Source organism: Sinocyclocheilus rhinocerous, unplaced genomic scaffold (assembly GCF_001515625.1).
Source record: "Sinocyclocheilus rhinocerous isolate Xijiao unplaced genomic scaffold, SAMN03320098_v1.1 scaffold905, whole genome shotgun sequence".
Classification (NCBI taxonomy): Eukaryota; Metazoa; Chordata; class Actinopteri; order Cypriniformes; family Cyprinidae; genus Sinocyclocheilus; species Sinocyclocheilus rhinocerous.
Window position 1 is genome coordinate 757580 of NW_015659390.1, and position 12039 is coordinate 769618.

Sequence of the window (12039 nt, forward strand, 5' to 3'; positions counted from 1 at the left end):
GTGAATATATATATATATATATATATAGGTATAGTAGGGGTGTCGCGATATACCGGTATTGACGATGACCGTGATATTCAAATGATGAAATATCGACATCGTGTTAATTTAGGGTGTGACGTTATACCAGTATTGGCGATAACCACAATACTTAAAATGAACCGGACACTTATGATAACACGACACGCATATAGCCTACTCCAGCGCCAGTACCTGGTTGACCTCCCAGGTGGCAGTATTGCGCCTTAACGCTGACACCTGTCAAACAAGAAGAAGACGCAGCGCACGACCGCGCTACTCAGAGAAGAACAATGTTCAATATTATACAGACAGTGAGTTACCATTATTTTACTAGTCGTGGAATGGGAAATGTTACATTAACCTGTTAACAGCGGTTTCCTGTCTTCATATATTTAAATAAAGGGGTGATTCTTTTAATAAGTACCACGTTTTCTTTACTCGTCTAATTTTTGTATTTGTATTTGCAATCAAGTCATGGCCAATACATGTGCGTAGCACTTGATTTCTTTGTTCAAATCTATTACACGATTAAAACATCTAGAAAAACTGAGCGACTACATTGCTACATTAAACTCTGTAAAATGTTACGTTGGTCGCAGTGCCATGCACTTAATGCCTCATCTGCAGCCGTTCTAGACGCACATTAAAACTGAATTAACTGAATTTATTTGGCTGATTCCCCAAGGTTTCTATAGATATCGCGATATATTGATATCGTGAATTCTTTTGGCCACAATAACCGTGGTGTGTAAAATCTAATATTGTGACAGCCCTAATCCCTATACTGGACATTGGAATTATCAATGCTTCAAGATCAATACGCCATCCCTAAATGTCAAACTACATTTTTTTTTTTTTGTAAGAGAAATGTAACATTCAATCACAAACGCCTCCATTTGCGATGGCTCTAATTTTGGTTATGCCAGTGCCGAACGCAGAGATGATTTCTGAGTCGACAATCTTTAGCTGGATAATGGAAGGAGAGTGTTATTTTAGGAGCCGGCTGGAATGGACTGTGGAAGAAAGGAGAGAGTCTCTAAACAATCTCACTCTGGGTGAAAAATCCAATTTCCCTGCGTTTGATAACCACACAGTTCATTTCCTACATTTCCTGAACAAAGGTAGCACAGGCCTAGAATGTCCTTCTGTGCGTGCGTGTCTGTGTGAGTGAGTGAGAGATCAAGATGGTAAATACATGCATACGATTCAAGGTACAGTATGTGTGTGCGCCAAAGGAGGCTAAGGCTATGCACAGACACAGAGCAAATAATCTGGTTCTTCAAGATGGGGAAAAGAGAAGCCATGCATGGATTTAAAATTTCACAGCTGAGCACTTGGGAGAGAAATTGCCAGGGCAGAAATACGGAGGCTCCTTTATTTGGTTGATGATCTCGGTTACGTTGCTTTTACGAGCTGGGGTGGGGAGGCGAGAGAAGAGGTCGAGGGGAAGTACGAAGCAGATCTTGGATTCTCAAGTTCAACCTAAACGTTTCTCGCTATATGACTGACAGCAGCATATGCAGAGAATCGGATTTGGTTGTGAAAGTTGACACTTCATTCACAAGCGTTAGTCACGTCGACAGAAATTTCACTCCACTCTTTATAGTTGGTGTAGGATAGACAATGTAAAATCTTAAGCTGGGTTTTTAAGGCCAATTTATGAAATCAAACTACTGTGCAAAGCTTTACATCTCTTTTGGATGCCATTGATGACTCATAACGCATGCTTAGAAAAGAAAAAAAATTTAACAGATATGTTCACATCATATTACATGTTTTTGAAGCGATGCTTTCAGTGCTGTGAACAAGTGCTTGGCGGTTTTGACCTATGGCCTTAGCGGCACTGATAATTAAATGAATAAACGATTAATTGTGAATCGCTCGCCACTAATGTGGTGGGAGTTAATAACAATTTTATTGTGCAACTGATTAAACGACCAATCAAAACACTGCCAATCTATTCTCAAGCCCTCTCCAGCCTGATTGAACAATAACTGGCACATTGTTGTGGCATTTTAGTTATCCGCATCAGATCTTTCAATTAAATTTAGAGCAAAATGTGCTATTTATAGATTTATAGTGAATAGAAATAGAAAACAGAAAGCTCTTAACACCACATTAAAAAAGTCTTACCACACCAAAAAGTCTTTGTTTTGGAGTTTTGGAATCGAACAAACCTGCAAGGCAATATGTCTTTCCTCCTCACAGTTTGCATAAGGGTTTGGTGTACACGCTTCGATGAGAGCAAGCGGAGTTGGTTACATGTGCTGGATTTGCATATGGCAGCAGGAGTGGCTTTGCTTGTCCCAAGTGTTCAGGCCTCATTTGATTGTGTGAGGTCGCACAGATGACACACAAGCGCTGTTCCAAACCCTAGTGAGCTCACGCCACAAGTTCATCCAAAAAGGCAGATATATTTCACACGCATCATATTTTCTTCAATACTGAACAATATGAATAAAATGTACAACAATTTTATCAAATATATCTGTATATACTATGCACATAGTAATATGTATATGATATAATAGTTTTATTTCTAGTTCAATTTATGTAATATCTAAAATACATTATAATAACAAAAAAACAACACTATACTACATTGCACAACTATTATTCATCTATCCAGATAAAATCTAATTTATCTATCTATTATGTACATATAAAATAAATATTATACTTATATTCTGTCAATAAGTGATTTTTGCTAGTATCAATCATTTTGACATTTTTAAATGCAATCCTAAACAAAATCATGACATAATGATTCAAAATCATTAATGTAACTATTAAATTCAATAATATAAATACTCAGTGATTGTTATTTTTAGATAGATAAAACAATAGATAGAAAGATAGATAGAATGATAGACAGAACGATAGAACAACAGAACAATAGATAGATAGATAGATAGATAGATAGATAGAACATTAGAAAGAGATCGATGGATCGACAGATTGATAGATAGAACGATAGAACAGATAGATAGATAGAACATTAGAAAGAGATCGATGGATCGACAGATTGATAGATAGAACGATAGAACAGATAGATAGATAGATAGATAGATCGATAGATAGAACATTAGAAAGAGATTGATGGATCGATAGATAGATAGATAGATAGATAGATAGATAGATAGAAATCGATAGATAGATAGATAGATAGATAGATAGAACATTATAAAGAGATCGATGGATCGATAGATTGATAGATAGAACGATAGATAGAACGATAGATAGATATCGATGGATCAATAGATAGATAGATAGAATGATAGAACGATAGATAGATAGATAGATAGAACATTAGAAAGAGATCGATAGATAGATAGATAGATAGATAGTAGGGGTGCTCCAATCAGGATTTTTGAGGCCGATCACAGATCGCCGATCACAGAAAGCAGTATCTGGATAGATAGAACATTAGAAAGAGATCGATGGATCGATAGATTGAATGATAGATAGAACGAAGGAACGATAGATAGATAGATAGATAGATAGATATAGAACAACAGATAGATAGATAGATAGATAGATATAATAATAGAATGAGAGATGGATAAAATGATATAGAAGTAATAGAATGAGAGATAGATAAAACAATATAGATGGCCTATAAGTGCAGCAGTTCAGTCCTTTATGCGGTTCTCTTCTGGTTAGGATGCTGTCTATGCAGCTCACAGAGCGTCAGACTCCCACTCGTGTGCCATCAGTTTGGCAGAGAGGTGACAAGTAAAGACTGTTTGCAGTCGGCTGGAATGTAAAACCTAGATGAGATATTTTTGAAGCGGTCTTTGACACACATTTTGCAAATGTGCATGACATCGCTAAGTCTCCATGTCTCTTTCAACGACTCTCTTTTTGTTTCCCTCGCCCGCCGCTCTCTCCCTCTGTCTCTGTAAAGCTGTTATCAGCTGAAACAGCTCTGACCTTTCGTAGCTGTTAGCCTCTGGCTCCCTTCCCCAGCCAAACAGCCAAAGCACTTTATCACAAGACTATGAATTACCACAGAAAGGACACCATCACACCGCCTGCGTGATCTAAGACTGCAGATGCTCCTGCTCTGCTCTGGACGCTCTTTCTTTCAAGCCCTTCACAGATGTTCGGTAAACACGGCTGACATAACCTGTGTTTTTGACTGCTCTGGTTGTGGACACATCTTGTCTGGGGCTCATTTGACTTTCAGTTCCACTGTGTTGCTCTAACTAATAACTACGGACCATTAACATGGCATTCTCACATATAGACTGAGACAATGGGCCCCGAAGTCTAGGAATGTGCGTATGTGTGTATTTCTCTTTATGTCAGTGTGAGGCAATCCGTTTGAAATCTATTTGTGTTCTAGTGAGTGATGGCTATGCATTTGGAATGAGCTGTATTTATGTGTCTTTGAGGAAACGCACAATATACGGCATCATAGAAAAGAATTATAGATGGCGAATGGGAAATGAGGTGGCGTGAAGCGTTTGTGGGTAAAAATGGAATGTGCTTGTGCGTGTCTCTACGCGTAAAGCAAGATTTCATGCTGGTTTGAGCTTGAATGCTAAATGCAAATCCATCGGTGTCTGATGCATGTGAGCATGTATGTAAATGTATAATCTGTGAGTTCTAGAATACGATGCATTATATATTTCAGAATAATTAGAGGGAAATAACACAGACTTGATTTTATCCATTACCAGACTGACTGAATCATGGCAAAGTGAAAAATGTTAGGCTATAATATTACTTATATCTAAATGATGTTGGTGTAGCCAATGAAATAGATTTGTTTAAAAATTACCAGAATTAATTTAATTCATTTCAACCTATTTTTACATTTTAGACAGAAAGATTATGGAAATTCGTTTATATATTTAAAATTTATGTATTTTATTTTTTTTAGCAAATTTTAAAAATGTATATAAATAATACATTTCTATATAATACTATACATTACAAAGTTGTGATTATAAATCCACTTCAACATCCGAACATATAGTTTTTATTTTTACTTTTATTATATATAATTTTATTTTATTTATTTATTTTACAAATTAGTATAGATTTTCTGGCCATTTAATGGTTATTGGCCATAACATGAAATTAACTATTGGCTTTTTGTTATCTCCCGGAATTTCAATATTGTGCATCCATAAAATAATTGGTCAAAATTTTAGTTATATTAAATATTATATTATGAAGTTATATTATATTGGTAAATTTGAAACATTTTATTAAATTGGTCACTTCAGTTACATAAAATATGATGTTATTACATATTATGGAAAATGACCATAATAGTATATATCAAACAATATACCATTTGAAACCATTACTGTACTTGTCCTTTTTTCTGAATGATAGCATGACAGAGATGTGAAGGATTGCCTTGTGCCATTTTGACTCCTCTTAGCCAGCGAACATACAGACAATATACCACACATCCCCATGGAGCTGCAATAACTACCCTAGTTCAGCCATTTTGGCTCCGTTTTCATTAAATTACACACAATACGTGACCACGGTGAGCTCCACTCCGCCATGACGGCTCTGTTTCCTGCTAGCATAAGAGCTTGTGCTGAAAGGTGAATGGTAATCCTGCTGCTCTGTGCAGTGTGAACCGTGACTACGCCAACTGACTCCTCAAACAGCGGTGCGCTGGGGTGACGGAGGCCGTGCGGTCTTTAGCACCATTTTTTGTTCCTCTCAGCCCAACAAGTGAACGTCTCACACCTGCATCCTGAATATTAACACTACTCACAGAAGATACGGCGGGTGTTATGAAGAGGAATACCTCAGAGAGCAATTGAGCCCGAGTCAGACTGAAAGAGCTCATTGAGCCCAGCGATGCCTCTCAACACGGCCGTTTAATAAGCTGTAATATTGAATTAATCACCTGAAACACTTAAAACAGGACAAAAGAGGGTGAAGAAATGATGGAACATGCCGATGGCTCTTTTACACACACACAAATAAAGCTTCCAAAAAAACGGTTTCACAGCCTAATGCCAAATAGCTACATTTATTTTCTACAGTGCTATTAGAGAATAGAGGTTTTCAAACTTTTTGATGCCAAACACCCCCCAAATATGACGATTCCCATTCCAAAAATATAAAGGCACCAATAATTTTTCATATATAAAGACCTATTTACACTGTGTGAAACATACTTAGTGTTATATTAAACGATATTATAAAACTGACCTTGACATATATTTATATATATAACAAAACAAAGGTTGATCCCATTGGACAATTATACAGTTTGCCACAACAGTTTGCCCAATCAGAAACAAGTATCCTAAAAAGCTGCATAACTTACCATATTTTACGTGTTTTGCACTGCTTTGGTACTTTAATTACACTGAACTGGAAACAACAAGGAGAAATTCCTGTAAACATATTTAATAAATAAATAACATTAACTTGAAACCCCCCCTCCAAAAAATATTATTTTGTCATTAAATTTTTTTTTTTTAATAAATAAATAAATCATAGAAACATTTGTAAAAAATTTCCCTGGACACCAGTTTGAAAACCTCTGATCCATATACTGTAACTACAAGAACAAGAACATTTTGAGTTTTCCCTCAGTTTGCACAGAAATGCATTTACAATGAAAGTACATGGGATAAGTAGAAATGCATAAACAGTATATTCAGTTTTTGTTTGCAATTTTTGCAAACTGAGGTATGAGTCAAAAATATTTTTTGTGATAAATGACAGCATCCCACATATGCTGTCAGTGTTTACCTTATTTAAATCAAAAATATTTTTAGCTTAAGTGTATGAGTGAGAAAGTAAGAGAAAAAGCAGAGTCTTTGTGAGTCTATATCCCCGCTGTTAATTCATTGTCACCAGGTCTGGGTGATGCAAGGGCCTGGGACTCAAGTCAAAAAGTTGATAAAATGCTGGGCTCACTTCTACATCCCTGGTGAGGGTGACAGGATGTGTGCGTAGACACAATGTGCTGACTCAACAAGTCTTCTCTTTCTCCTCATTTTTCTTTCATCTGACACTACACGTGCCGCCCAGTGGGGCTGACCCAGCGGGCCGCGTGTGTAGCAATATGATGTGAACCTGTCAGCCTGCTGTGCATTAAACCACCGCTCTCATTACCGGCCCTTCCCTCCTGCCACACCGACCCCATCCCGCTGCCCACGTGCCACCCAGAGGGGATATCAAACCTCTAGAATGGATGCTAAAAAAAGCCTGGAGATGTAAGCAACCGGCCTGGTCATCCATCTCTGAGCAGAGACAGTATTTTCTCCTTTAGAGGTTCTCTCGCTCCATTTTTCTTCCTTTCTTTCACTTTATTTCATAGTCTAAAATATGATTGGGCGGTATGATAGTATATTGTTCAGAGCAAGAAATGTCAACTGTAAGAGTTTCTGCTATGCTGTGCAGTATATCCAAAAGCAAAAAAAAAACACTATAGTAATAGTAATTACATTAAACACATTTTGTATTTATAGAAAATTGTATTTATATTACATAAAATATAAAAAAATTATTGCACTAATAATTATTCAAATAATTATATATTAAGCTATTTAACAAACTCAAAATTAACTATATTAATGTAACTTGGTGCATTAATAAAGAATTAAACTGATTTACTTAAGTGATTATTTTGTTATTAATAGTTGCTTTTTTGTACAACAGCTTCAGCTTTATCCAATAACACCATTTTGAGACTTTTAGACTCTTTTGCTACATAATGTGAAGCAGCATTACTGCTTTATTATGTGAAATATGCTTGGTATGAATTTCCAGTAAAAAAAAAAAAACCTACAACCTCAGGAGCTACAACCTATTTTCATCTCAGAAATAAAAAAAGGTAATTGTGAGATAAAGTTTAAAATAAGAAATACTGTCACACTCTGAGATATATAGTCATATTGTGAGATAAAAAACTCAAAAAGTCACACTGTGATATATAAAGCTGCAATTGTGAGAAATAGCATTGTAAAAACAAGAACTTTAGCCACAATTATGAAATTCAAGTCATGAGATTTAAAGCCGCAATTATAACTAAAGTCGCCATTGAGAAATAGTCACAATTACCTTTTTTACTCTGAGGCAAAAAGCGGGTTTTCCATAATACTGTGAAGTATAGGGTTACTGTAATATAAAATGACTCATACCGCCCACCTCTAGTCTGCAATGCATCCCATGGGAAGTGTTGTGTGTATTGATATTATATGAGCAGGGTCTCTCTCCATCTCTCTCTCTCTCTTCATTATGCTGTCGAGATGAAGTGACCTTGTTATCCTCCTTCAGCTGTCCCTCCATCACTCTCTCCTTCACTGACACAGCTACTCTACTCTCTTCCCATTGCTCTCTTTCATTAGTGGATGCTGTCACGTTCTCTCCGTCCTGCAGCTGTTATGGATGGAAGAAAGACGACGGGAGGGGAAAGCATATACATGTATATATTCAGACCTGTCTCTCCGACATGACGTAGATGTAGCTGTTGTCCAGGGAAAAGGCCATGTCTCTGAGAATAGGGTTTCCGTCTTTGATGACCGGCAGAGTTTCATACTGGACGCCACCTTGAGGAGGACCGTCAACACGAATCTGAAAGAGAAAGAAGAAAACATACGATCATAAGCAGAATTGTAATTGTCGTACAATATCTTACATATTATATATTTTATATTCACACACACACACACACACACACACATATATACATATGTATACATGTATACATATGTAATGTATAATGTATATGTATATAAGTATGTTTTATTTAATTTATACAATATATTATTCATATTTTAATAATTTACACTATTTTTGATATATTTTTAGACTTTAAACATTATTACAATGACTAAAGGGGTCTCTACCCACTGTTTTCACCCACCCCAAAAGACAATTAAAAGCCCAGGACACATAGTGGCTGTCCTGCATGGACTGTGTATGTCTGACTGAGGTCAGTCCTAGGTCATGTGTCTGTCTAGTAGTGCTTAACAATAGAGAATTAGGACGACTGAGGACGACCCTAACAGAGATCCAAATGAGCAAAGATCATTCAACTAAACCAACCAGAGTTCAAAGGCAAAAACAAATAACAACTTGTCATTCTCCACAATCTTTCTCAACACAATTCTGGCCCAAAGCACAGGAGGGGGAAAAAAATCATGTCCACGCCTCACTAAAGCCTTGTTCAAGCAACAGTCCACTTCACTGAATGTAAAAACCATCTGTGAACGGCAGACTCCCAATCCACTAAACTGACATTTACAGCGCACTGACGTCCTGCCGTAACGGTAAATGTGTTCATACATAAAACATGTCAGCCAGTCAACAAGACCCGCCTCCTCTTGTTCAGCCGAGCGTGACCCTGATACGACCTGCCGCGCACACCGCAGGGACCTTATATCACGAGAACTGTGTGTCCAGTCGTCCACAGAGGGCACTTTGAAGAACATACTTCATTTGCAGGCAGGAAGTGGGTCTGGCATGCTGGTTGTTGAGTTAAATGTTGCGTTCACTGGTCCTACAGGGGACTATAAAGCAATCAGACAGTAAGTTCTTTGGATGGAATTGTAAAGGTGATGGAAGCATGCATAGCTTTAAAGGCCAAGGATCCCTTGGTGGATAAAGAAATAGAGCAGTGTCCCTCTGTTAGATAATGTATACTTTACACTCTGATATTGCTAAGCCATTTAATATAATATATACAGTATATTACAGAAATTATATATATATATATATATATATATATAAATATATATTTATATAGACACTAATTAAAATAAGAAAACAGAATTGTGCACCTACTTGGATATCTGAAGTAGAAGTCATTCTCCATATCACTCGTTATATTGTTCCCCTTTCACGCACACAATACAAAAATTATATACAAAATTATATAATAATTATGTACAAAGTCATATACACACATTTATAAGTAATTCAGTTTTTTTGTAATTATTTTTCAGCACTTTTTTTAATTAATACATTTTATTATGGGAGAACGATATATAGAAACACTCTGACATTTTCCCCACAATTTTCTTTTTTGACTCAATAATAAGCAGATCCCCTGCTCTAGGTGGTATATGTACAATGTCTTCAGCTACACTGATCCATTAATTTACCAGAATGCCTTTGGAAATGGATTATCTCTTATAGTTTCTCTTACTCCCGACCACTGATCTGTTGATCACCTGGCTTGAGTCTTGCTCTGTCATCATTGTTCTGTCTTTCAAAGACTTGTCTTCTCCTTACAAGCTTCTGCAACATTTGCTCATTACTTGTTCATTATTGGCACATTCTCTCTCTCTCTTTTCCTCCCTCGGTCCCGTATGTACATTATAGATGGCTGCCGTCCCTTTGGCTGCAGTGTAAGTGCAGCTGTCTTTCTCATTCAGAGATGCTCCGACAGCAGAGCCCACGCAGAACTACACCCAACAATCACATAGCATTCTGTGTGCTTCGCCCATTTTAAATAAGGATGTACATTTTATATGTGCTTGTGTTTTCATGTCAATCAGCTCTGAGATCATGTCAATATAATGCAATGCTATTTATTCATTTATATATACTAGTTTATATATAGTTCATATAGTTTACTATTATATGCATGCTATGCTGTCGCTTTCTCCATTTCTTTCAAATATTTCATTTTGCATATTCATTCACTGGCACTCTACAGTATATATGAGTAGCTCTTTGTATACATATTGTTTTTTGTGCATTTGTGTGTGTTTGTATTTGTATGAGGGACTTCTGAGACCGCCGGTCCCTTCCAGCTACAAACTCATGTGAGTTTGATGCTTTTGATGTGAGAACGTATGCGTGCTACAAAAAAGTGCTTGAAGAGAAACCAGACTCGCATTGAAATTCTCTCGCTGTTTAACATGATAACATACTGCAAAACACTCGCTCCCACACTGTGCATGAGCACTTTATACGTGAATCTGCGCACCCACATCTGAAAGAACCTTTAGGGTACCTCGCTTTGAATAGATCCCATTTCAGATTATTCATGTTAGAAACGTACTGAATACAAATCAAACATCTTGAATGCTCACATCCACATAACCCTCCCACAACCAGAGGGATACGCAACTCTGTTTACCTCTAAAAGTATTATTAAAGCACAATTCAATCTTCCTTTAAAGTAATTACATGACAGAGATGGCAGGCGTAAGAGAAGAACAGTAAAAGGGTAATTTAATTCCGACACAAAGCACTGAAACATAAACCTGCTCAAAGATATTCAGCAACAATATTTACTCTCTTGTCTATTTTTAGCCTTAACCTCTAAACCACATTAAGCATGAACGTTCAAAGCACGAAGAGGACCAGAAAAAAAAAATCTGAATGCGTTTCCCATATGTATTTTTCTTTCTTTTTTTCACTATGAAAAGCACAGACCTCAAGAATATCGTTTCCAATCGCTGTGGGACTCGTACACAATGGATGTCCTTGGTTAAATGTGTGTGCATGGGAGCGCGAGGGAGTCAGAGACAGAACTCAGACCGACAGAGCAATCTGTCCCGTGGCCTATCTCAGATCTTCCGTAATCCATTTTAAATGTGTAGGCTCATGCAGTATGTCGAGACACACAGAAAGAGAGAAAGACTCTGCCACCTGAACACACTGAATCCAATTACACTAAAGGGGATTCCTCAAAATCGTCTGCTCTCACAGGTCAAATGTCAGCGCTTATCCAGTAACCGAGAGGGTAATGCTAACTGAAAGGGTTAACTGTCAAAAAAGGCCAACCTGACCCTCAACTTTTTCCACATTCGACTCACTAGTAGCAGACAGGAGGATTCAAACACAATGGCACTGCTCTATAAACTAGTGAGCTTTCTTTTTATCTCCCTATAAACTTACATAATTTATACAATATTTAAAGGTGCCATAGAATGGAAAACTCTATTTACCTTGGCATAGTTAAATAATAACAGTTCTGTACATGGAAATGACATACCGTGAAGCATCAAACATAATTGTTTACTCCTTCTTATGTAAATCTCGTGCATGCAAAAGACCACTGAAAAACAGGTG

General features: G+C 37.0%; 1 protein-coding gene across 1 annotated transcript in view; it reads right to left on the reverse strand.

The window, feature by feature from the left end:
• Positions 1-12039, reverse strand: part of plxna2 (plexin A2) — a 221255-nt gene that overhangs the window by 126981 nt on the left and 82235 nt on the right. Inside the window, exon 4 of the mRNA XM_016532441.1 lies at positions 8452-8586. Coding sequence (XP_016387927.1) covers positions 8452-8586 — 135 coding nt within the window. The remainder of the gene's footprint in view (positions 1-8451; positions 8587-12039) is intronic.